The sequence below is a fragment of the Melozone crissalis genome, unplaced genomic scaffold (genome assembly GCF_028551555.1).
Source record: "Melozone crissalis strain CALT ecotype California unplaced genomic scaffold, PUWL_Pcris_2 ptg000042l_1, whole genome shotgun sequence".
Classification (NCBI taxonomy): Eukaryota; Metazoa; Chordata; class Aves; order Passeriformes; family Passerellidae; genus Melozone; species Melozone crissalis.
The window spans coordinates 12,313,785-12,340,082 of NW_026535820.1; the positions used below are offsets into that span (position 1 = coordinate 12,313,785).

The window sequence follows — 26,298 nt, forward strand, 5'->3', positions numbered from 1 at the left end:
AGAACAAACCCTCAACATGGAAAGAAAATAATGTTGTCTGTGGGTGCACTAATGTAACATTATTGCTTCTCTTTCCCCTCTAGCCTTGAGGACCTTTGTTCTGTTGATCTGTTTAATTCAGAGGCACGTTTGGATCAAGTTAGGTTTGATGCTGTCCTTTCTGCCTGTAAGCAGCTACAGAAATCTGGCCTGCTTCATTCTGTTCTTCATGGTCAGGTAATTATTAATACAGAAGATAAGAGTAAACATTTGTACATTGTAAAGAGCTTTTCCTGTGTAAAAAACCAGGATAAAAACAGAGAACAGATCAGATATTGTTTAAAATGAGATCAACAGTGTAGAGCTAGTGTTGAATGGGATCAAAAAAAAAGAAGTTTTATGGTTAATCTACAAATCTGAGTAGCACAATACTGAAGCTTGAACAACCTTTATAATTGTTTTAGTCTTTCTGTGTTTGGCTCCAGACTCTGAAAATCAGAATGTAGATTCTCTAACTTCCTTTAAGTGAGCTTCAAGAACTGAAAGCTCAAAAAATCAGAATTAACAATCCTATAAAGGAGGCATTTTTAACAACTTTTACACAGAGACCATTCAAAGTGATGAGGGAAGTTAGAAAAGGAATATTTCCTGACTGATCAGAAGCAATATAGTAGGTCTGAGTTGCAGGAAAACAGGATAGAGACCCCTGAAGTGTAAGGATGTAGACTGTATTACTCAAATTCCTTCCACTAAGTTTCTGATTGTAGTAAATCTCTGCCTTGGGCAGTTGAAGGAACAGGTTGTGCAACAGCCACAAAGACTGAGAATTTGTGAATGAGGCTGTAACAGGGCTGAACAAAGCTAACAAGTAACAAAATACTTAATTTCTGTGTGCTATCCATTCTCTGTATCAACAAAATTAGACTTGTGGTTGCCTTATATTGATAATCAAGGAGCTGCATGGTTTACCATTTGTGTCACTCCCATATCCTGACTTAGATATTCATTTTACTTCTGTAGGCAAGTAAGTCTGAAAAGGTGGAGGAGGATCAGAATATTTGGAGCAGTGTCAAGTCACTTTTAGTTTCTTCTGAACTTTGTACACAATAGGGTTGTCTCATTTAAAATCTCATCCCTGAGTTAGGAAGGTGTCTTGTCATTGTATAGTTGCATTGCTTTATAAGGAAATTATCTGAAATTCAAGTGTTGTAATTAACAATACAGATGGATTGGAAGCCTTTTGTCAGCTTTTATTGATTGTCACTTCTTTGTTGGTTTCCATAGGATGAAGGGTCTCATTTCTCAGTTGGCTCCAAGCTTCTTTCAGTTGTTTATAAAGGCATTGCACCTGGGGGTGAAAGGATCTCTCTTCCATGCTTAGACATCAGCAGGAAGCGATTAGCTGACAGTCTTCTGCAGCTGGCCTTTGCAATTGATGAGCAGGTAAGATGTGATTCTCCAGTTACAATCCTTAAAATAAAATAAACAACATTTAAAAGTTTGGGGTGGGAGCTTGGAAAAAAAATCATGTGCTTTTCTAAGAAATTTCAAAGTGAAATGTGATGTCCTTGAAATAACTCTTGTCTCTATATCTTGATTTTCAGTGTGAGGAACTAGTAAGTCTGCTGTTGAACACAGTAGTATTATCTGTGCCACTATCAGGAGCATCACAGAACCAACTGATGAATTTCTCTCACGGACAGTATTTCTACAGCCTGTTCTCAGAAACCATCAATCAACATCTACTGAAAAACCTGGATATGATCATAGTCGGTCTTATGAAATCATCTGTCAGCAATCCTCAAATGGTATTGGGCTTACTCTTTAAAAGGGCAAAGTCAAAAGGGAATACTCAATAAAAGTAACAATTTTATTATTGTCTTTAGAAGTGGAGTATGTAGTAGGGGAAAAAGTGTATTGGATTGAAGTTCAACAGCATTAAAAGTTTTTTGTTTGAGTTTCAGGGCTTTTTTGTCTTGACCTACTGGTGCTACTGTCATGATCTTTGGCAACCTAACGTTACCCTATCATCTCAGATCAAACTGAGTGGAAAGTGCTTACCTATTACCTATCCTGAGATCTATGTATTTCAGGATGTGTTTGCATAGTACTTCAAATCAAAAATGTCCTTTCAAAGGAGGGATCCACCTACTGTGCTTTTTTTTGCATTGCAGAATGGTCCCGGAGCATGTGACTTGGATTTGTTTTGGATAAAACTAAACTGAAAAGCAAACTCCAACTGTTAATGGGTATTTAGTTCACAGGACTAGGGTAGAGCTAGATCAGAGTATTAGAAAGAGAGGCATACAGGCACACAGCCCTCCTGAGCTGAAATGAATACGAGATACTTTGTCATGTTCTCAGTCTCAGCACTGCTTGTTTGGCTGAACAGACTTCTTCCTGTTTGCCTACAGCACTTGTAGAACTCAGTGCCATGAAGGAAACTGAGCTGAGAAGTATTCCTTCAGTGCTTCTGACAAGCAGAAAGGTCAAAAAGATCAAAAGTCTGCTTTTCCTTTCGATTGAAAAGATGCTCAGCAAAGTAGAATCATCCTTTAAAAATAATTAACTCATTTATAATCCAAAATGTTATGCTTGGATGTGCTGCATCTAAGTAGTAGTTTAAAAGACTTGCAGCATCAGTTTTGGTGATACCAAAAATTGTTTAGTTAGACTGTAGAGGAATGTGTATGTTTTAATAGGCTGTTTCTGGTGATGATTATCTAGTGTTTCCTGTGCTGAACATGTCACAATATTTTAATTCTTTTAAGTGTATCTGATAGATGATAGTGACTATTAGTTTTTGAAGAAAAGAGATTTCAAACATACTTAGTTCACATGTGCTTTGTAAGGGTTATTTTACTGCTCAAAATGGATGTGAATAAGTTAGCATGTGTGCTATTTTTCAACTTCACACTAACTAAAATTAGCAAGTATTGATCTTTATTCTGGATTATCATTTATTTCTCCATATATACACAAAAGGCATCGGAACTAATTGCTGCATTGTACTCTGACACAGGAGTAAATTGGAGAGATGTCTTTTTTTTTTTTTTTGAGAAGGGAGGGTTTTTAATTTCCTGCAGAGACCTTTCCTTTGCATCCTTTTGAGATTTAGATCTAGCATTGATTTGTGATGCTTCTTTTTTATGAGTGCCCATACCACTGATGTGATTCTGTCATCCTTTCATTTGGGGTGCAAGAATCTTACCTGTTGCTCTTCCTTGCAGGTGGGGAGCATTTTGAATGGCATGCTAGATCAGAGCTTTAGGGACCGTGCTGTGCGCAAGCAGCAGGGAGCAAAACTTGTGACAGCTGTGCTAAGAAACTGGGAGAAACTGGATGGCTGGTGGGCCAAAGGTTCATCTGCTGAGAGCAAAATGGCACTCCTGACCCTGCTGGCAAAGGTTCTGCAGGTATGTACTGTTTGAACATACTGAACATACATGTACTGTTTGAATATTGTGAACTTCAGGTAACCTTTCTTGTTCTGTGGGGATTGCATCGTGTTTTCAAGAAATACTGTTCAAGTCAAGTGTTTTATGTTTGGGGAGAAAAAAGAATAAAAGGGAAAAGTTGGGCATTGTTAGAATCTGGGTGTTTTTATTAGCAAAGTACAAAAAGATTTGGGGCAGGTGGAAATTACTAGGTACTGCTCTTCTTCCCCCTACCACCTTTTTTATTTTTTCAATTGTTCTCATGTTTTAGGTGCCTGTTTTCCTTTTGGAGAACGGGTACAAGTACAGAGAGTGAGCTCTGAGTAGCCTCTGGTAACATTCTTTGTTATGTTGGCATCCAGAAAATCACAGTGAAGGAGTTCTACCCATATTAACAAACTGCAGAATTATCTTTACTTTATGCACTTAATTTCGGTGACACTGAGATTTTGGTCTGGGGTTTTTTTCTCTATTTTGGAAACATAATTTTCTACTTGTCCTTTTGAGATTTTTGTAGGCACTTATAAAAAGTAGTTGTACACAAATACTCAAAGATAACTGTTGAGCATAACTTTTATTTTTTATAATTTTTTATTTGAAACTTGAATTATTGTAAAGGGATGTTTTAGGACACAGAATGTGAACTGTATTGCTGGATTAGCTGGCACTGACATGGCCAGTAGGAAATTTGGCTTTCAGAAGGAGATTAATATTTTTTTGAGTTGAAAAATAGCCAACATGATTTTGTTTGTACTGTGTAGGAGCTTTTATAGTTCTTTTAAAACCAAAATCACTCTGTATGTGCTGTTAATTCAGTGTATTTTTGGAAATAAATAATTGTGTAGCTCAAGGGCTTTTTATTATGCTTTAATACAAATCTCTTTAACTACTTAAAAAAAAAAATTATTTTTTTTTTCTGTCTTTCCAGATAGACTCTTCAGTTTCTTTCAATACCAATCATGAAGCGTTTACAGCTGTTTTTAATACCTATACCAATCTACTTACTGATCAGAATTTAGGCTTAAATCTTAAGGTAAATAGCTCACTTCAGCAGCTTCTCTGCCCTCCCCAAATTACAATGTTAGTTGTTCATGGAATTCTCTGTTATTTGGCTTAATTTTTATCATGGACTTCTGGGTTTTTAGTCTTCTGTTCAACATCCTAGAACTTGTAAATCATCCTTTTTGTTCTTCAGACAGAAGGCACTATCATAGATGCCATGCTTTGGTTTAAGGTGTTTTTTTTTCCCTTACTCAGAAGAAAGGAATGTAAATTTTGGAGAAAAAAATTAGCATCAGTTTAAGGTGGTTTTTTTTCCCTTACTCAGAAGAAAGGAATGTAAATTTTGGAGAAAAAAATTAGCATCAGTTGCAAGTTATCTTGAACTCCCAAGTGTCCATTTGAGAAATGACAGCTAAACAGGCTTTTAGCAAGGAGTGGGCATTTCCTACAGGTCAAATGATGAACATTTGTCACGATTTTTATGTCCATGTCTGTCCATTAGTACTGGTACTAATGGAGTAGCTGCTGTATGCAACTTGGTCAGGAGAGGGAGATAAAGTACTGCAGACTGAAAGGGGGAGTTATAAAAGATGCTGGTTGGAAAAAATTTGGTACTCATGGAAGTTCTGTGGAGTTGCTTCTCAGCCAGCCTGCCTTTAATTAGGCAGTTTTGTACTTTCCTATTCAAAATAAATAAAGTTTGGGATTTTGCTTTAGCTACGAAGTGATGTATTAAATCATTGATTTGTGTGAGAATGAATGCTTGCTTAAAAGAACTGTGAGATATTATTTATAGCCATGTCAGCCATGAGGTATTAATTAGCGTTTACTCTTACTCAGCAGTGACATGAAAGTTAAAAACAGTTTTCTGATCCAGAAGCTGGAAAGAAAAGCAGCTACATAACATATTCTTATTAGTACACTGAGCCATTGAATCCATAAGATCAGCCGCTGCTGCTGTTTTGTGGTCCTAGTCAGCTGGCTTCATAGTTAAAGAATAACTTATTTTTTAGTGTGAAACTGTCTCTTTTTTATGTTTGGTTTTTGTTTTTTATTCTTCAGGGCCAAGCAGTGATAATTCTCCCGTTCTTCACTAATTTGACAGGAGAAAAGCTTAATGACCTTAAGAATGCTCTGGATCAACTTGTAGCTTTCAATTTTCCCATGAGTTCTGATGAGTTTCCCAAAGGAACCTTGAAGCACAATAACTATGTAGACTGCACTAAGAAGGTCAGTATTTTTAATGAATACGTAATTAGAAGCCAAAGTGAACAGTGTCTGGAAACTGTTTCATAGGATCTGGAATTAGAGAGAGAGATTTTTGATTCACATGAGGAGATCAGCTTTTGTGTTTCTATTTTATGTCTTTATCCAGAAATTGAATCTACAGAAGCACATTAAATAAGCCCATACTTCTGTGCATCTGCTTCTGATCAGTATTAAAAAATAATTACATCATTAGATTGAATTATTTGATCCACTGTGGCTATTCATGTGACATGTTGCTGCTTCTTCAGTTTTTAGATGCATTAGAATTGTCTCAGAGTCCAATGTTGTTGCAACTGATGACAGAAATCCTCTGTAGGGACCACAGGCATTTCATGGAGGACTTATTTCAAGCCAGCTTCAAAAGAATTTCCAGAAGGTGGGTTTAGTCCACTCGATTTTGTGATTTTGTGCTTGTTCTCATTGAATTTTTGCTGAAGCAAATGTGCTTCTTGTATTTTATTGTCCTAATAATAGTAATGACTTACACTATAAGGTTTTATGTCATAGTTTTAATTCAGATTTTGCTTTTGTCTTTACATTTTCAAAGTATTTCCAAAGTGTGAACAAGTAACATCAGTTTCCAGATTACACTTCCAGTGCTTGTGCAAATTTGGAAAGCCTTCTGTAAATAAGCCTGTCCTGAAATAATCCAGTTGAAAACAGTACTTGTTTGTTGTATATTTGCTATCCCTATAACCACATGATCACTTAAGTTGATAGTAAATTAATTTGTTCAACCTCTTTGAAAATACAACAATACACTTATTTAATTGCATAATTCCAAGGTGGTAAAATGTAGACTCAAACATGCTCTGTCCACAGAAGAGGTATTCAGTATCTCTTCCAAAACCAACATTCCAATTTTTGATAGGCTGTTGAGTAGTCACTATAGTGGAGCATGTAATTTCCTGGACAAAGTAATTTACCTTATGACCGTATCCCATTTTTGAAATTTTTGCTATAATAAAATTATTCAGAATAGCAGATCATCTAGTACTGGAACACTTGATAGCCACAGGTTTTTTTTTCCTTTGGTTTGCCTACATCTCTCATATATACTAGATAATTTTTTGGGGTTGTTTAGTAAAAAGGAACTGAGAAAGTTAATGTTTGCTTTAGGATTAAATTATTAAAGATACACAAACAAGTTTGCCATCTCTTGCAGACTAAGAAGCAGAGGTGGGCTTTTTTTGGAAGCTGCATAATATTTGATAGTTCAGCCAAGATCTTGCATGTCGTAGGATAACCCAAGAGGGCATGAATGCAGTCTTTAAAAAATCTAAATGTCCTAAGGGTGTGAGACATAAGTGAAGTCTGGTGAAAGAGTTTCCATCTTGAGATTTCCATCTTGTTTAGGAGCCCCACTGACAAGCAAGTGCTACTGTTGGACACTGTTCACAAAATGTTCCGAAGTGAGGAACTCCTTTCAAATGCTGCTCGCCAAGCGTTCGTGGATCGCTCCCTCCTCACTCTCCTGTGGCACTGCAGCTTGGATGCACTGAGAGTATTCTTTGGCAAGATTATAGTAGAGGCTATGGATACACTTAATTCCAGGTTTACAAAGGTATTAATTACTTTTATTTTTTATTTAGGGTTAGGGAATTCTAAGAAAGTGTTGATGTTGGTATGTATTTTGCTGAGCTTTGAATGAAGCACTGATAAAAAACTAATTTATTTGATTTCTAGTTTTCTGTATCCTGGAACAGTTATAGAATTTGATTATTACTGATAAACTTTTATTTATTCACCAACACACTGTTCCTTTGGAGTTAATGCTTGTTTGCGTATCTACTGTGGATAAAAATTGAAGTTGGAATGTTATATGTATATATCTGAAGGGGTTTGTCAAAAGCAAAAGCCCATTGTAAGATTCAAATATAAAAGCTGTGTAAAATTGTAGCCTGTTACTACATTGTGGGAGAGGTTTTCAACCTCCATAATGGAAGCTCTGAAGTTAAGTACATTACTTCTAGAGAAGGAAACACACCTGTAATCATTGCAAAGGTTCTTCAGCAAGGGATTAGGAGCACAGATCTTCCTTTCTTTAGTTACAGCCTTTCTTCCAATTTAAGAGTATAAAAAAGATCATTGCAGGCATGATCTGTTGCCAGTCAAGGTGTCTGCTCTTGCTGTAGTTCTTCAGTCCCATGGTTTTGCTGGTGCAGATGTTCACAGGCAGCAGGATGAGCAAGATGATAAAATCACCAAAGTTTAGGTATAGCTGTTGAAACAAAATGCTAAAACTAAGATCTATGTAGAGTCACTCACACCATGTTCCTTTTGCTGTAAATGTTGGCACCAAAGTGAGGTGTATAAAGAAACTCATGAATGATGCCATGGATGATGGCAGTGTGTGTTTTGCTTACATGTGTCATCATGAGGCTGAGCTGTCACTTGGTACTCTGCTTATTTTCCTCCAGTATCCTTATAATAATTTAGGCCAGTTGTAGTAAAGAGAGCTCACCAGACAAGCATGGGTCAACCAGTTTTAGTAACTGCACTACACAGGAACTCAGAATCTGTCAGTCTTTTATTATCATCAGCTCTTTTCTGTGTTTTAGAAGGTAGAGGTAAGCTGAAGGCTGTCTATGAAATTTAAAGCAACTGTGGAACTATTTAGAAAGGACAAGAGTCAGGAAATTTCCTTCTGAGATTCTGCTTCTTTGTTTCTAGTCCCATGAACATACTTTTGATACACAAGTTACCAAGAAAATGGGGTATTACAAGCTGCTAGAGGTGATGTATGTGCGTCTTTCAAAAGAGGAAGTTTATTCCAAGGACTCTAAAATTAACCAAGCTTACCGTGGCTCCATGAGTGTAGAAGGGAATGAACTTACCAAGACGCTAATAAAGTAAGACCATTGTTTATTTTATTTGCTTTATATTTCTGATTAGGATTTGACCAAATATGCTTTTTTGTGTAGGCCATATGAAGCAAAAGATGGTTTTGTTCAAGGGTGAATATAATCTCTTACATAGCTTTTGATTTTAAATTAAATACACAATCTTGAGTTTGATAGAATTATCTGTAGTGTAAAGTACAATCCCGTGTTACAATAACCTTTTCCTCCTGCTTTTGTACTTTTTTAAAATTTGTTAAGCTTGTACATTTATTTTAACTTTTCAGTATGATTCTTAGCCTTTAATTTGTGTTTTCACAACTTCAGTTTCAGTATACTCACACTTCTATGTGGAGCATGGCTCTGTATTGCAAAATTGTAATTTATATGACTGATGAGAAGATGGGATTGATTTTTATTTACATTTCATAATAGAGCAGCACACCCAGTAGGAGTAATTGGCTTGATCATCATTACAAAGGGGGACAAAAGAGAAATACTGAATATATATGTTAACTCATATTGTTTAGTTTGTTTAATATTCAGGGAAAAAAATAAGATGTCTGAATTGCTGTTTGTTTTGTTTTGATTTTTGTTTTACAATACTATGTCCTATGAGGACTTCAAAGAATTTCTTGGCTGTGATTTGCAGATCTATAATTGGCTTTCTGCCAAAGACCTTTAAAAATCACATCTAAACTATTTTCTTCTAATCCATAAAATACCTTAGCATGCATGTCCATTCATAATTTTTTGGCAAAGGGCCATGAGAGAAGTTAATTTATACATCCAAATAAACATTAATCTTATCTGAACACAACCTGTCATCACATTTCGAACCTTAAGGACTCCTGTCTAAATACTTGGGGAGGTTTTCTTTGTCATTGCTGAATGGTTCCATTTTGGTTCCATTTACCTGCAGGATACTTGAACAAGTCTGAGATGGTTCAATTGGATACTGCTTCCTTGAAATTCTGTTGGTCTCTGATTGGAACCCTTCTTGTACTGCTTAATGAAAGACTTCTCATGGTGTTTTCTTGCCTGTTTGTGTTTAAGGTCGTGCTATGATGCATTTACAGAAAACATGGCAGGAGAGAGTCAGCTGCTGGAGAAGAGGAGACAGTATCACTGTGCAGCATATAACTGTGCTATTGCTGTCATCAGCTGTGTCTTCACTGAAAGTAAATTTTATCAAGGCTTTCTTTTTTCAGAAAAATCAGAAAAGGTGAGAAGCTTTTGTTACTGTTAGAAGGTTTCCAGAGCATGAGACACAAAGTGATTTTACCTGATGGCAATAAATCAAAGAATGAAACCTGAATGACGTGCAATTATACTAACAAACTACCCAGTGAGGCAATAGAAGGAGTGGTAGCTGATGAAAGTTTTACCAGCTGTTTGGGAATGAGTGAAGTAGTGATGCTGTTTTCCTTCCACTCCCAATCCATTTTCTAAAACAGGAGGAAGAAACCCCTATTGTTTAACTTTTCCAGTGCTTGGAATATACTTGAATAAGAGAGACCTTTTTACAGAGCACATTCTGTGATGTGAACTCTTGAGTAGTTAAGTAGCAAAATTCTTTTTGGGGTACTGATGTAGAAGAGAAAACATGCCACACTTTCTGTGCTGTACAATGATCTATTGGATTTTTTTAAAGAAGAAATAAAATACATTCAAAGCAATTGTTATTGTGCGCAGCATTATCATTTTGCTATTTCAAAACATGCTTTTTGCAGAATTTGCTGATTTTTGAAAATTTGATAGACCTGAAGCGTGAGTATACATTTCCTGTTGAAATTGAGGTGAGTGAAATTTCTGGCCTTTAGTGTTTCTAACTAAAAAAAGGGGATGACTTTAACAGTGTAGTTACTGAGGACCAGGTCAATTCTCATATATGGAGAAAGAGGATACAAAACAATGGAGTACTCCTCTCATTATTTAAAATATGTTTTTCTGAGAGAAATCCAGACCTGAAATGTAGAACAGACCTGTAATGCACATAACTTTTTACATACTTCTTAGAGCACTTACTTTGATAGTGAATGGCTGTTGGAATAAAAAAATTCAGTTGTTTCTCTGTAGCATTAATAATAATCAATTACAGCATGACATTTCCATTCATGTCAAATGGTTTTAATCACTTTTTTGGTATTTTTGTAAATAAAAAATGTAAATAATCTGTGGGTTTTTTTAAATTAATTAACTATTTTTTAAAAATTAAGTAATTAGAACTTTATTTCTTGCTGTTTAGGTGCCTCTGGAAAGGAAGAAGCGGTACATTGCTATTAGGAAGGAGGCCAGGGATTCAGGGAATAGCAGCCAAGGTATGAAAGTCATTTATGGTGATGAAAAAAATGCTTTCTTACCTGCCATATAGTGTTTCTTGATTTGTTCTTCACTGGCTTCTACAGCAGCAGGAACAAATAAAAATGTTCAATGTATTTCATCTAACAGTCAATTCCCACCTACCCTCAAGTTTTAGTGGGCAGTGAAGGCTTGTTTCTTGTAATTACCTTGATTAATGGACTGTTCTTCCTTCTTGTCTAGATGAGCCCAAGTATTTAGCTTCTTCATCATACATGATGGATAGCAGTTTGAGTGAGGAAATGAGTCAGTTTGATTTTTCTACTGGAGTCCAAGGTTTTTCTTACAGCTCCCAAGATGTTACAGCTAGCAGCACTCGTTTCAGGAGAAAGGTAATTTAGTGACTTATGTACTGTGAGAAAGAAAAGTTTTATGCTTTTGAGGAATTGCATACATTTATTGAGGTTGAGAAAGAGAAATTTCTAGTCTTCTGTATTTGTTCTACCTGACTGAGAATGGGTTCCTTCAGAAGATGAAGGAGGGGACTTAAACTGTTTTCTGTCACTTTTCTTTTTTCCTCTCCACTGTCTACAGCTGAATTAAAATAATGCCCTGTTGGGTTTCTAAAGCTGAAAAGAGTGTGAGTGAAGTCCAGCCTGAGTTGTAAAAAGATGGTTTGTACTGCACTCAGGAACATCCTCTGATGGTTATGTTTTGCTGTTAGGCAAACATAACCATCAGAGGATGTTCCTGAGTGGTTTCCGGTTTCCTCATTTCCCTCTTTGATTGGTCTGTGACAGAACTGGCTGTATCAATTGGATAGAATAAATAATCAAACAATTATTTTTCTTTTTCTGATGTTATGGCACCTTGTTGCTCTTGGGAGCAACTGTTGCTCTTGGGAGATATTAAACACTGTTCTTTCAGCAAAGGCTTGAGGTTGTGTTCCTTCTGCAATCAAAATATGTCTCACCAGCAGTAATGCTGATAGAGTAGATATTTGCTGTGAAATAGAAAGTTTGTAAAAGTATCATAGACACTGAAGACAATCTGTCAAAATAACTGTTAACATTGGTGAAGGTAACTGTTTCCATGTTTTGAAGCAAGGGGGTGTTTAGCTGCAGGGAAGTTAAGCAAGATAGGAAGTACACTTCTACTTTGTTGTAATTTCTACCTAAACAATTTTCTTTTGTGATTTACTCTGTAGCAAAAGAGAGCTGCTGCAGATGCTGGTCAGTGTGAAACAACACATCCAAAAAAATAGAGGTGTTCATACATTCTTTGAGCTATGAAATGAGATAATTTCTTTGAGGTTCAGTTTAACTCCTCTTGCTTTCAGCATTTGCCACACCTGTCCTGGCAGGTAGTAAACTCAGAGTAACATAAATTTGGCATCTGTTGGCACAAAAAGTAAAGAATGTGCAGATCTGGTGCATACATTTGGGAGGTGTCTGAACTACACATTTGATGTATTCCCAGTTGCACACACTGAGTGTGTAGTCAGATCTAAGCACAGATAAGATCAGAATGACTCATGGCATGATTGGGATTTAAAAGAAAACACAGTGCTGTTATTAACCATAGTAACACCTTTTTTTTTTTTTTTTTTTTTTAGGAGCCCACAGAATACAAGGTTTTAAATGATGAGATGGAACTGGAAATGGATGAATTCAACCAACATGAATGTATGGCTTCTATGACCTCTCTGATTAAACATATGGAGAGGAACCAGATCACACCCAAAGTGGAGGAGGCCAGTATTAACTAAAAAGTTGGCATTTTTCTATTAATGCTACGAAGAAAAGAGAGTCATGATTGATTCCCTCTGTTTATTTATTTTCTTGGCTATATTATAGAGAAACCTGTGTGGCTTGAGCTTGGGACTTTTTGACTTGGTAAGCCTGTTGGGTGCAAGAAGTGATTTGATTTTTGCTCATCTCTTCTGAATTTCAGGGGACAGTTCCAGTAGATCTTCCTCTTTGGATGAAATTTCTTCATGGCAAATTGGGAAACCCATCAGTACCATTAAATATCCGCCTCTTCATAGCAAAACTTATTGTTAATACTGAGGATGTGAGTAATTTTTATTCATAATATCAAATGTGTAACACTTGCAGGGTAAAATACTTCATCAAGTGAGACCTTTGGGGCATTCAAATTGAGTAGTTTGCTGTGATAAAAGGGAGTGCATTTATGGCCCAAAATTCCAGATAGTGCAAGTATTTTCAATGCATTATTAATACTTTTTCTCTCATATTCTATAAGAAGAGGGTGTCCACAGTGTGTCTCTTCTGGAAACACAAGTAGTGTATTCATTGATAGGCAAGAGGTGGAGTTGATTATACTTTCCATCTCACAGGAGCTATAAATACAATGTTTTATTAGTGGACAGGGATGAGTTTTATAGAAACACTTTGAGCTAAATGGTGTTCTTGTTGCAGAAAGATACTAAGATAGCATAACATGTGTTTGCTTGAGAAGCAGTGTTTTCTAACTCTCATTCTTGGGTAAAACATTCTCAACCTTCTTCATACAATGGTTTTAAAGTATAATGGTTTTGTCTGGAATATTCCAAATCCAAAAAAAATGCTGAATCTCAGGATTAATTTAATAACCTCTATATCTGTTTAATACTACTTTCTTAGTAAAGCTGTCTGAAATGGAAGGGTAGATGAATGACATACTCTTTCAAATCCTTTACAGACAGATATTCTAAGGGAGAGCCATACTGTCTGTGCTCTAGTGAAATAATTCACTTTCTGTGGCTAAAGATTTCTAAGCAAAAAAATGAGAAATGTAGTTACGGATACTTTTTATTTTAAAATGTTTATGGGTGTTCCCTCAGGGTTTGAACAAAGTCCTAAAGAGGTTGGTTTAGCAGTCTTACCACTAATGTTCATTGAACAACAGGTTGCTAAATAGTTGGGTAATTTGTACTTTGTCTTTGATTCCCCGCAGGTATTCCGGCCTTATGCAAAGCACTGGCTTGGTCCATTGCTGCAGCTTGTTGTTTCTGGAAATAATGGAGGGGAAGGGATTCATTACATGGTAGTGGAAATAGTAGCTACCATCCTTTCCTGGACAAGTGTAGCCACTCCCAAAGTAAGGAACTGTGAAATTCATTTTTATTGTTATTGTGACTGTTTGGTAAAGAATGATTGAATTTGTTTTTATGCTCTTAAACAATTTTATACATCAGTCCACTTTTACATTTTACAATTCTTTTGCATATTAACTTCAAACATGAATTGTTTACTTACTTGCTTTCATAAAACAATATGTGTCTTCTTGGAGTCACTATGTTTATTTTTGGTCCTGGTTATTGTAGGGGAATATTAAGGATGAGATTTTGGCTAACAGATTGCTTGAATTCTTGATGAAGAATGCATTTCACCCAAAAAGAGCTGTGTTCAGGCACAATCTGGAAATCATAAAGACAGTTATAGAGTGTTGGAAGAACTGTCTCTCCATACCTTACAGGTAAACACTTGGACAATTGCTTTCCTTTATCAATATATCAAAAATATAAGTCAATGGTATCAAAGGGCACGGGAAGGTAAATTAGGTTAATTCAGCTGCAATAGTAAACTTTTTGTCCCAACAGTGAGCAGCAGAACTTCAGAACCAAACGCTCTAAAGATTGTAAATTAATTTGAAAAACAACCAGGAGAGAGAGATAGAAAAACACATAAAGGATTATAGTAGCAGCAACAAAAGCAGGAGTAATCTCTGCAAAGATATTTTATTTGAAGTTTTGAATGTTATCACTGAATATTGGTGCAGTCTTATTAAGACTTGTGCTATCTGCCATGCTTGTGAACATGTCAAGCATTTGTGTGGGCTTACAATCACTTTTCAGTTGTTTTGGTGTGGGTTTCTTTGCAAAGACTTCTTCATCGAAGCTAAATATCTACTGCTTTCTGACAATATCCCTTTGATGGGCTGTATGTGTGCATGTAAATCCCTGTATACAAACACAGTGAGTGACTTAAGGTGTCTCTATTTTGAGGTTTTCATGTATATCATTACTTCTGTGGTTTTTTCCAACAGTTTAATATTTCAAAAGTTTTCTAGTGGAGACCCTGATACAAAGGATAATTCAGTGGGGATTCAGCTGCTGGGAATTGTTCTTGCTAACAATTTGCCACCCTTTGACCCAAAGTGTGAAATAGATCGTGCCAGGTGAGAAATGCAGTTTTTTGTGAATGATCTTGAAAAAAATCTTAAACCAAAGAGAGCAAGTTTAATTTATCAACAGGAGGTGTAGGAGCTTGTTCTTTTGAATCGTTTGCTGTCATCTGGCAAATAATATTTCCCAGATAGATAGATAGATAGATAGATAAAAAATAATACTTTCCTATCTACAAATTGCAGGCCATATTTATTTTGGAAAGTATCTAGAAGGTTGTACACTTTTTTACAGTGGGTGCCAGGGTTGCAGTTTTGTGGAAATTCATAGAGTCAGGAACTGCTAAAGCAGAGATTTGAGACACTGCAAGTGGAAAATGCATTTGTACTGTATTCAGCTCTTCTGAAAGCAGTCAATATGACTGTGGGCAGCTCATATGAATTTTTTGCTTCAGTTTAAATTTCTGTGCTTGAGTAGTGGCTTACAGCAGGTCTGTCTTTTGTGCTAGGTATTTTCAAGCTTTGACCAGCAACATGGGCTTGCTAAAGTATAGAGAAGTTTATGTAGCTGCCGCGGAAGTTTTGGGACTTGCTCTTCAATACATTGCTGAGAGAGAAAATGTAAGTGAACTGTATTTTGTGTTTGACCTTTCCTGTCTTAATTTTATGTTAATCTTTTATATGACTACTCAGTTCAGATTCAAAAATTAATGTATTTAAACCTCAGCAGTCTTTATCCAACAGAATAATTAAAAATTCAAACTACTAACTCAACAGGAAAAGAATTTGATGGCAGACTAAGTGCAGAGTTTTTGCCTTGCTCTTTTGGAGCTGACAGTGAATGATCTCTTTCTGATGCTTTGTTCAGCTTTTGCCAGCCAGCAACACTAGTGCAGTATGTTTTAAAGTTGGAGGTTTTAAAAGGAAAAGAAAAGCAGGTTGGAAGGTTTGGAACTACCTTTTGAATAACTGTATCTGAGACCAGTTATTTCGTAGGTAGTGGATAAGGTGAATGCAAAACTGTTACTCGCCAAATCTTACAGTGCTAGAACTGAGGGATTGTGCTTGGTGATCACAGAAGTCAATTTGAGACATGTGCTAGAAGTAATTCTCTACACAATAGTTTAGGAACTTCTGGCATTTGTTGTCAGAAGAGGTGCTAGGGGTAAGCAGATCAGCAGGTTCAAAGGGAAATTAGGTAAATTCATGCACAAAAAATGTCATGGACTGGTTCTAAATACAGCAGACAGCAATGTACACTCAAAGATCCTTAATCTAATGACAAATGTATGTTGGGTTGTATAAGAGAAAAAGAGGACAAAACGCAGCCATGGTCATGTGTTCCCCCTGAATATAATTCTGTAACTGGTATTGGAGACAAAATACCAAGCTGTTGGCCAAGTGGAATATTAGTCTGACCTTGTAGGTTATTCTTCCTTCTTTCCTTATTATCCTTGCTTCTTTCCCCACTTAATTGCATTCTGGTTGTTCTTTCACAGTGTGTAGAGCATATTTCATAAAGCTTTGTTAAGTCTTTGTCAGTCTTTCAAGTTCTATTATAAGCAGTATTTTGAATAAATGAGCAAAGATGGTGTAAGTTTTATCCTGAACAACGCTTATTCCTTTGATGTTCATTACAGGTTGCTGGTTGTTTTTCACCTTCTTACATTCATTAGTTGGAATTCTTCTATACTGAGGAGCTGTTTATTATTATATAAGCACACTAAGCAACTTGTACTACACAATTAAGGTGTTCCAAACCAGTGAAAGGAAGCTCACAGATACATTTTTTAAGTAGCAGTCGTGTTTTAGCCAGGCAGAGCTGTACAGGACAGCTCTGTAACATGAAGCACCATAAAGGTTAAGATGAGTTGACTGGCTCTTGCCTATGAAATGCATGAGAATCAAACAGTATAGCACTAAAACCATGTTTCATTAAGGTGGTTATGATTTTCATGGGTATCCTGGTCTTACTGTCTTTCTCATTTTCAGATACTTGAAGATCCAGTTTATGATTGTGTTATAAAACAACTGAAGCATCATCAGAACACACAACATGATAAGTTTATTCAATGCTTGAATAAAGTTGTTAAGCATTTTCCACCTCTTGCTGACAGGTACGTCATGATTTATGTGGTATGTTGACTGTAAATCTAGAGGAATAAGAGAGAATAACTTGCTTTTCTTTGTGGGCTTCTGGTTATGTTAAGGTTTATGAATGCAGTATTCTTTTTGATACCCAAACTTCATGGTGTGATGAAAACCTATTGTCTGGAAGTAATAATGTGCCGGGCTGAAGAAATTCCTGATCTCCATTTGCAGTTAAGGAGTAAAGACTTTATCCAGATCATGAATCATAGGTAAGTAGTCATGTGATTATGATGGTTTTTTATTTTTACATTCAGAAGCATTTATAATTCCCCTTCACTTTTTGGTCACTGTTCCCCAAATTTGAGCTGATGTAATCTGGGAGTTGAGATGGTTAGCTCATTGTGAAAAATGAACGAACACCTCTAAAATGGTCTTAGGGTGAAACACCAGTGGAATGTCAATTTTTGTAGTTTGTATTAGTTTATTTATATTCTTACTCTTAGACTGAGTGCAAAAGTATTTACCTAAAACCCTTTATGAAAAACTAAATATTGTTAAAACATAAACCGATCTTCTTGTTCTGTATGCAGCAGTGATGAGAAAAGCAATGTAACTGGGCTTTTTTTTTTTCCCTCTCTTCTTCCAGGGATGATGAAAGACAAAGGGTTTGTCTGGATATAGTGCATAAGATGCTGTCTAAATTAAAACCACTGGAGCTTAAAGAGCTTCTGCCTGGAGTGACAGGGTTCATTTCTCACCCTTCTGTAATATGTCGACAGCGCATGTATGATATCCTGATGTGGATTTATGATAATTACAGGTATGTGTTCACTGCAGATGTTGTCTTTCAGTGGTTTGTCACAGGCAGAGTGGAAGTGTTTGTAATGGTCTTCCAATTTCATGTCCCTTGGTGAGAGATTTTTCCAGTTGTCACAAGAATATAGTGATTTGCCTAACTGGCTCTGGCCTTCAGTAACAATTTTATCACTTCCAGTAAGGGATAAATACTTGGACCAGAACTAGGATTTTACATCACCACAACAGAATGGTGTAAGGGGTCTTAACTTTGATGCTCCAGCTTTTTTTCTTGTTGCTGGAATTTGTAACTAGTGAAAATTATACATTAAAGAAAATTATATAAAGGCACATGAGTGTTATCTGGATCACTTAGATCTGGTAGTATAAAGATGGTCTTTCTGCTTAATCCCTTAAAATAGGGAACAGGCATACTCAGTTTGACAAGTGGGTTGCTATTGAATTATCTAACTTGGTTGGGTTTTATGTGTGTTTTTCCAAGAAAACTCTTTGAATGGACATTTATTGCAGAGAAAAAATACAGCCAGTCTTTACTCTAGCATCACTTGTGAAAAGCATTCTCTGCCTGTTTTTTCAGATTCAACCTTGCAAACTTCATAATAAATACCTAACATATTAATTAGCTTATTAGATAATTTATTTTATTAGTAGTGGAGATATAAGGCATTTTTGGCAAGAAGACTTCATGTTATGTGTTGTTATGCCAAGTTGAGTTTTTTATCAGAGGGCATATTCCTCCTTTTTGTCCCACCATCCTCATCCTCTTATTTTGCTATGGATTATTTGAGAGAAGTCATTAAGAGATATTTTTCTCCCACCATCAGTGATCCAGAAAGTCAAGCAGATGATGATTCTCAGGAGATACTCAAAGTAGCAAAAGAAATACTGCTTCAAGGACTGATTGATGAGAATGCTGAACTGCAGTGAGTAAAGAGTGTTGTGACAACTGTCTGAAATAAAAATACCTCAATTTCTCTTATTTGTATAGCAAGACAGTTGATCCTTAGAGGTTTTTGTAAGTATTTCAATATACAAGAGTAACACTGAGATAATACTGTTTATTTTTCTTCTAATAAGTTAATTTATAAAATTTTGTCCCATGGTGTTACATCAAGTGTAAGTGAAGCATTTTAACGAATTTCTAAGCTGTGGTGAGGTTGTTTCATTATGCTAAACCTAATTCTGCATTAATGTTCTAGAGTTTTTGGACAAGGAGGACCCTGCTATACACAAGTGCACAACAGTAGATTAAATGTTGGATTTTTAAAAATTCTTTTGATGAAGCAGAAGATGAAAGAGGACATCTTGGTGCTTTTCCATCGATAGCACTTCTCAAAAGGAAAAAACTTGACAGAAATAATTTTTTCAGAGTTAACCTTTTATATGAGGCATAGAACATGATAAATGAATGAGGAATTCAGTGTAATTCAATGCAAGATTAATGGCATGAAAGTGTTAGTTTAAGGCCTTAACAGCTTATTGTTTTGGAGTTTTTTGCTGGTGGGTTTGGGGTTTTTTTTTCCCTTTTAAACTTGGCTTTTTTAGAAGTCAGTGGTGGGAGGTGGTTCTGTTTGAAAATAACCAAGAATAACTTTATTCTTTGCCTTTACAGGTTAATTGTTAGGAATTTTTGGAGTCATGAGACAAGGCTGCCCACAAATACTCTTGACCGCATGCTGTCATTGTTAAGTTCTTTCTATTCCACCAAGATTGAAACACATTACTTGAGTCTAATCACAAATTTTCTGCTTGAAATGACTAGCAAGAGCCCAGATTATTCCAGAAAAATATTTGAGCATCCACTGTCTGAATGCAAATTTCAGGTGAATTGTACTGTGTTGTCCTGTTCGCAATATGTGACAAATTCTGCTCTTTAATGTAGTTATGACTTAAAGAAGAATGGCATAATGAAGGAGATTTTTCAAAGTGTTTTGTGCTCCCAAGTTAACAGGTGCAGCAGTTATGAGTTGTGCACAATATCAGAAGTTTAATGATTTTGTGGGGGCAATAATTGTACTTTCATTTAAAAAATGTATATTTGATTAAAACAATATACCAGGAATAGCTGATTTGTTAGAGTACTGAAATGCTAAAAAAGAGGGCAGCAGAGAGAAGCAACATCAACTGGAGAAATACTGTCAAGAAACAGGAGTACTGGTGCAAGAGCTGTAAATCAGTCCTCAGCTGACCAGTCTAAGTTAATGAGCTTTATTTACTGAGCTGTGGAGAACTTCTACATGTTTGTGGTTTGTTTGGGTTACTTTTATATATAGTCAAATTCTGCCCCTATACCTGGGAGGGTGTTTTGATTTCTGGACTGTAATTTCTGCCATCCTGCTCAAGGCAGAAAGTCTCCATCTTTATTGTTTTATTTAAAATCTTTCTTTGTTCATAGGACTTTGTAGTTGACTCCAGCTGGCGTTACCGAAGCACTGTGCTCACGCCCATGTTTGTGGAGACTCAGGCTTCTCCAAGTAGCCACAGGAATTTGTCACAGGAAAGATCCCTTTCTCCTTCTGGGTCAGTCCATGGGCAAGTGAGGGCTACCCAAAGGCAATATGAATTTACACCTACACAGCATGGCAGTAAGTCCAGAACAGTGTTTTCTGAAATGTTCTTTTTTGCTGTGGGAGTGATGTAATTTCTGTTGCATATAACTTCTTAATGTAAAAGTATAAATATGTTTAGTATTTTGTTTTCCAGGGCTTTTTTTTTGTGTGGTATGAGAAAAAAAATCACATTTTTATTAGTCTCATACATATTTTATGTTCTGCCTAGTATAAAACAAACACTGTCTTACCTAGCAGCATGAAATCTGCACTTAAACACTAGGAAATTATATTTTTGGAAGAGAAAAAATACCTGCCTCAGAGATGTTTTCACTTTATTTATATCTGAGTATGTTACAGCTTTTTGGCAATTTCTTGTTCCAGGTGGTAGAAGTTCTTTTAATTGGCTAACTGGAAGTAGCATTGACACACTGGCAGAGTATGCAGTTCCTTCATCCTCTGAATCCTTGTCTTCATCCATGCTGTTGGTTAGCAAAAGGAGTGAAAAACTTAAACAAGCAACCTTTAAACCAGTGGGGCCAGATTTCGGGAAGAAAAGGTTGGGTTTGCCTGGAGATGAAGTGGACAGCAAAACTAAAGGTCTGTAAGCCTTACTGTGCAATTTCCATGCAATTAGTACGCTTTTATAAACCATCCTTGTCAGTTATTTGACTGGCAGTCCATTGTCTTTGAGACAGCCCAATTGAGGTTCACCTTGAGAGATTTTGTTTCCGGGAGTGTGTGATGATACTTAACATGTGACAAAAAGCTCGACTGTGCTAGGAATTGTAAAATTATATGTTGCTCATTGAAAGAACTGGCTGGATGAGAAACCAGTCTGTGTGATCTCTGCATTCCTACCTCTCCCTAAGAGGATCACAGCATGAATATCTGACACTTCTGTTTTAAATTTAACTCTTTAAAGAAGAGATCACTTTAAGTGTATTTTCTAAACTATTTCAGCTGTGCTGACAGGATCTCCAACATTTTGCAATCTATCATTAGAAATCCTTGTTTTTTTCCTGAGAATGCTCCTTCCACAGAGTAAATAAGTAAAACATATCAGTACTGCTCTGAAGTAGGATCCTTCTCCCTCTTTAACCCTTGTCTACATTGCCATTAAAATTTTGACCAAGAGGATGACATTAGGAGTTCATGCATAGAGTTATAAATATCAACCTTTTCGGTACCTGAGAGGTGTTTCAGGGCAGTTACGACTAATAGACTGCAGTTCATGCAGAACTACAGAAATAGAGAGGTCAGTCTACCTTCTAGGTAGTCCCTGGTCTTCTGCCCTGGAGAATACCAGTTACAGTGGTATATTTTTGTTTGTTCACTCTCCTTTTCTAGGAAGTGGACTGTGCTGACAGTCAGTTAAATGGCCTTTCCCCATGACTGTCCTTAGCAGGAGTTGATCCAGTTGCAGTTCTGTAACAGTACTTTAGAAATACGGTACAATATCCTTATTAAACAATATTTTCATATCTTTTAGCACCCCTTTACTTAGGGAGTTATATACTTTCTGGAATATAATGCAAATGCCATATGTGCCTTTGAGAGTTTAAAATAAATAGGGCATATGGGGCATATTTGTTTTTGAGTTTTAGGGTCTTTCCCTGTACAATAGTTTGATCTTTATACCTCATCCATGCACCTAAAGTCTCTATATAAATGCTTATTATCTCTTCTCCTAAGAGCAACTTAATTTTTTGTCATTGGCTAGCTTGTTGAAAGGCCTTGTATTTACTTGCTAGTAAATACAAAGATGATGTTTGTTTTTATATGATGCTTTTGCCTTAAATCTGAAAGGAAAAGCTGTGGACATGGTCATATGTTCCTTAGGTATGGAAGAAAGAGCAGAAATTCTAAGACTGCGGAGACGTTTCTTGAAGGACCAAGACAAGCTCAGTCTGATTTATGCCAGAAAAAGTCTGGCTGAACAGAAAAGAGAAAAGGTTAGTCAATCCAAGGTTTAAAACTTCAAGTCTCAATGCATTTGCAGTCTTATACTTCATCTCTTGTAGTAACTTTGTGAAGAAAGGGTAGGTGTAAGGTACTGGTTGCTACTTTAAGAGCTTTAGAAGGTTTAATTTGGAAATAATGCAATTTATGGCCCTAAAGCTAAATGATGTTATTTAGCATGGATGAGAAAAGAGCTGGATGATAATAACACTTACAGTCTACCACTTAAAATGCATTAAATGATTTTATGTGATGGATTTCCTAGCAGTTATTGGGAAATCCTTTACAGTTGTCATTCTGGAAACTAGGAGCCTTAGAGCTACGATACACTGCAGAAATTGTATGAGAACATTATCCAGTGTCTGAAGGTGAACTCAAAAATGTGGTACAGCTGATGGACTACCCAGAACTGGTTTGAACTTATAACCTGAAGGAATGTCAGTAATAATCATTTGCTGAGTGTTTCTCAAGGCCAGAAACTTACTGCTTTGTGGGTTTTCTGGTTGTGTTATGTACCTGCAATAAATCTAAGTAGTTTTAAGCTCTGTAGCAGTTTTTCAGATGTTCCTGTTACTAAAAATAGCAGACATTATCATCAAAAAATGATATAATTTAGTGCCAAGAGGACTAAATCCAGGATTGAGAGCTACCAATTTGAGACACTCCTGTAATACTCTGCAGATGCAGACAACTGTGTAAACAGAACTTATGTCTGGAAGAACCACACAAGCATCTGTTTTAGCCCATTTATGTTTACTTGCAGGCTAAAGGTACCATTTCCTCCCACCCAGCAAGAGAGAACCTGTAAATGTGTTCTGTATGGCAGTCCAAAATACAACCAACAAAATCCCCTGTCTTTTAAACACTTCCAGTGATGGTGTTTCCTCCACTTCTGTGGGAGGCTTACTCCAATGCCTGACCACTCCTTCAGTGAAAAATTTTTCATAATATCTAATTTAAACTTCTCCTGGCACAGCTTGAGGCCATTTCCTAACCATATTTTTACATGATTAATGCATTTCAGGAGATAAAATCTGAGCTGAAGATGAAGTATGATGCCCAGGTTACTTTGTACAGAAGTTACCGAGTGGGAGACCTTCCTGACATCCAGATTGAGTACTGCAGTCTCATTGCCCCTCTGCAGGGCCTTGCCCAGGTCTGTCTGCTTTTCCAAGGTCACTTGTGGGGTTTGCTGGTCCTGTAGGGAAAGTGTCATGTAGCTAGGCAACCAGTTTGAAAATGGATTTGGAGCTTTGCAGTCAACTACTGTGATACACATTTAAAGACTCTGTTTTGAAGGAGTGTTTCTCCTGCCCCTGTGCTGGTGCAGTGCTCAGAGAAGTGGCTTTGTTGCTTGCCTCACCTGGGCAGATGAGGACTGGATAGATCAGCTGTTGTCCATTTCCTGCAGCTTCCTCTGCTTGAGAAACAGATGGTGCTCTCTGCAGACATTATTGCAAAGGACTTCTCACTGTTTAGTAACAAAACAGCCATTTCACTTTTATTATATGTCTGTCATAGACTTGTAAAGTCTATGACAGATGAACACACAAATGAACTTAGTGTGACTAAGACTGGACTCAGACTCCTCAGTAAAGCTGATCTAATATTCCTTTTCCTACATGAGAGTGGTAGAAACTATAGTCTGAACTGAACAGGAGACTGAATCCCATTTTACAGCCTTTGGGAAGTCACAGTCTCCCTGATTACCTTTGTGTTTCATTACTTTTGATAGTCCCTTATCTCTCTGTAAAGGATGGAAGTAGCACACTCACGAGTGGAGTGTCAGATAAAGAGTTAGACCAAATTCCAGACCCATGATAGACCAAGATGCACAGGATTATGTTACACACACAAATGTGTTTCTGGATTGAAAAAATGCCTTCAAGTCTCAGATGAAACTGTCTGTCTGTACAGACAATCCCTCTGTTAGCTGCCTCAATTTTCAGGACTTGGTCTCCTCACATATTGATGTCTTCTTTTTTTTCCCAAAACTCACTTCATGGACTGTAGTGTCCCTAACATGATATTGGGTATCTGGTTCCTGTAATGAGAGTTGTGAGTTTGTGAAAATTGCAAATTCCATCCTCTCCACTGACACTGTGGCCTGAAAATCTGCATCGCCTTGGAGTTTCTTTAAATAGAAGAATTAAAATGGTGTTAGAATGGGTAGTGCAGTACTTCCCAGCACAGGTAAGATGCATGCCAGACTAAATAGTCCACTCCCAAAGAGTGCCTAGGGATTAGGCACAGGGTGGGTCATGTCTTTTAATTTTATTTAACAGTCTGTTGTGTCACAGCAAAGTTCAGTGACCTTACTGTTTTTATTGTAATTCACAGAAGGATCCAACATTTGCCAAACAACTTTTCAGCAGTTTGTTTAGTGGAATTTTTCATGAGGTCAAAAAATCTAAAAACCCTTCTGAGAAAAACGCCATTGTCCAGAAGCTGCTGAACGACTTCAATAATTTCCTCAGTATGAGCCTGTCATACTTTCCACCCTTCATTGCGTGCATTCAGGTAAATCCTGATAACATGGCATGGAAGTAACTGGATATAATGTCTCTGAATGTGTGATAAACCCAGGGTAGTGAAGGTCAAATACTGTCACTGAAGTTTAGACAGAGATGGAAGGAGAATTGTTAACCAAATGGGTATTTCAAGTGACACTTAAGGTGAACAAGGTAGCTCATACCTATGAACTGATTTTTCAAGGTTTCTACATTTCTGATCTCTAGAGTTTGAGTCACCTTTTAATGTTCTAATTGCATCAGTAACAAGAGGAGGTTTGATTACAAATGAAAGCTATTTCAATTGAAGTGGGAATTGAGAACAATTGAAAGGGTTCTGTGGGTGTTGTGCTTATCTTCCTGTTTCTGGGAAGTGCTTACTGAGGAATTCTTTGATGTCTTGGGGATATCAGTAGCTGTCAGACCATTTGTTGTCAGTCTCTCTTGTTTTTTTTTTTCAAATTAGTCCCCTGAAGTAGTTGTCTGGGGATTTTCAGTAATGAAGGAAGGGCTCACCAGAGGATGAGTGGGTGCACCACAGTTGTTTCAGTGGAGAGGAAACACGAGCCTTTCTCTTATGAGACTATACTGACCTGGAATAGATTGTGAATTTTAACCCAGTTTTCAGAGAGATAAAAAAACCTTGTCCCAGCACCTGTTAAATACCCACGGTCACCGTATTTAATGATTCTTATCAACTGTATTGATGTTGTGATTCCTGGCTCTCAAAGGAATCTCTTTTTCAGTGGCAGCTGATGGCTTCTTTTTTGTTATGGAAATTTAAATACTTTGTGACAGTAGGTATCCTTCCAAATACAAGAGAACCATCTAGTTTGAACTAGCTTTGTAAACAGAGAGAAACCTTGCTTCTTAGTACTTGTAATTACACATCTGAAAAAATGTAATTTCTTGTTTACTTTTTTTCTGTGCAGCTGCGTAAAAGATCAAATACTATGGGGATTTTTCTGGGCTGTCTTGGTATTTTTTGAGCCAGCATCTCACAATAGCTATCTGTTAATATTCCCTCTTGACATTGCATTTGTTGGTTCCGTCTTGATGATATTTATTTGTGTTGAATTATGCTGTCTAGACCCTGCTAATAACACTGTTGCATTAGGTTACTTTTTTTTTTTCTGAATAGACATAAAATGGAGACTCAAGAAGTAGTTAAATTCAAGTTCATCAAAAATACAAACTTTGTAAGAGCAATAAGAGCATCTCCTTGCCATCCTCATCAGTAACAAAAGTACAATATCATGAAGTCCAAACAGCCTGCAAGCACTGAGAGGAAGTTTTTTCCTAGTAGGGAACTGAGTTCACATTGATCAAGAGAGCAGCCTGGGAGAGTGTGAGCAAGAGCACAGCAGTGTCAGGGCTTTCATTTTTGACTCACACATGTGGATCCTAGTGGCTT

The 26,298-nt window shown here is 36.7% G+C and overlaps 1 protein-coding gene across 1 annotated transcript in view; it reads left to right on the plus strand.

The window, feature by feature from the left end:
* PRKDC (protein kinase, DNA-activated, catalytic subunit) overlaps window positions 1-26,298 on the plus strand; it is an 83,117-nt gene that overhangs the window by 29,607 nt on the left and 27,212 nt on the right. The window contains exons 34-62 of the mRNA XM_054284638.1: window positions 84-216; window positions 1,264-1,422; window positions 1,584-1,787; window positions 3,210-3,395; window positions 4,345-4,449; window positions 5,481-5,648; window positions 5,936-6,063; window positions 7,044-7,251; window positions 8,361-8,539; window positions 9,584-9,752; window positions 10,261-10,326; window positions 10,776-10,848; window positions 11,072-11,220; window positions 12,444-12,581; window positions 12,782-12,901; window positions 13,787-13,930; window positions 14,157-14,308; window positions 14,879-15,010; window positions 15,466-15,577; window positions 16,949-17,073; window positions 17,167-17,316; window positions 17,694-17,867; window positions 18,688-18,786; window positions 19,476-19,686; window positions 20,259-20,448; window positions 20,797-21,012; window positions 22,255-22,367; window positions 23,399-23,530; window positions 24,715-24,894. Of these exons, the coding sequence (XP_054140613.1) occupies window positions 84-216; window positions 1,264-1,422; window positions 1,584-1,787; window positions 3,210-3,395; window positions 4,345-4,449; window positions 5,481-5,648; window positions 5,936-6,063; window positions 7,044-7,251; window positions 8,361-8,539; window positions 9,584-9,752; window positions 10,261-10,326; window positions 10,776-10,848; window positions 11,072-11,220; window positions 12,444-12,581; window positions 12,782-12,901; window positions 13,787-13,930; window positions 14,157-14,308; window positions 14,879-15,010; window positions 15,466-15,577; window positions 16,949-17,073; window positions 17,167-17,316; window positions 17,694-17,867; window positions 18,688-18,786; window positions 19,476-19,686; window positions 20,259-20,448; window positions 20,797-21,012; window positions 22,255-22,367; window positions 23,399-23,530; window positions 24,715-24,894 (4,315 nt within the window). The remainder of the gene's footprint in view (window positions 1-83; window positions 217-1,263; window positions 1,423-1,583; window positions 1,788-3,209; window positions 3,396-4,344; window positions 4,450-5,480; window positions 5,649-5,935; window positions 6,064-7,043; window positions 7,252-8,360; window positions 8,540-9,583; window positions 9,753-10,260; window positions 10,327-10,775; window positions 10,849-11,071; window positions 11,221-12,443; window positions 12,582-12,781; window positions 12,902-13,786; window positions 13,931-14,156; window positions 14,309-14,878; window positions 15,011-15,465; window positions 15,578-16,948; window positions 17,074-17,166; window positions 17,317-17,693; window positions 17,868-18,687; window positions 18,787-19,475; window positions 19,687-20,258; window positions 20,449-20,796; window positions 21,013-22,254; window positions 22,368-23,398; window positions 23,531-24,714; window positions 24,895-26,298) is intronic.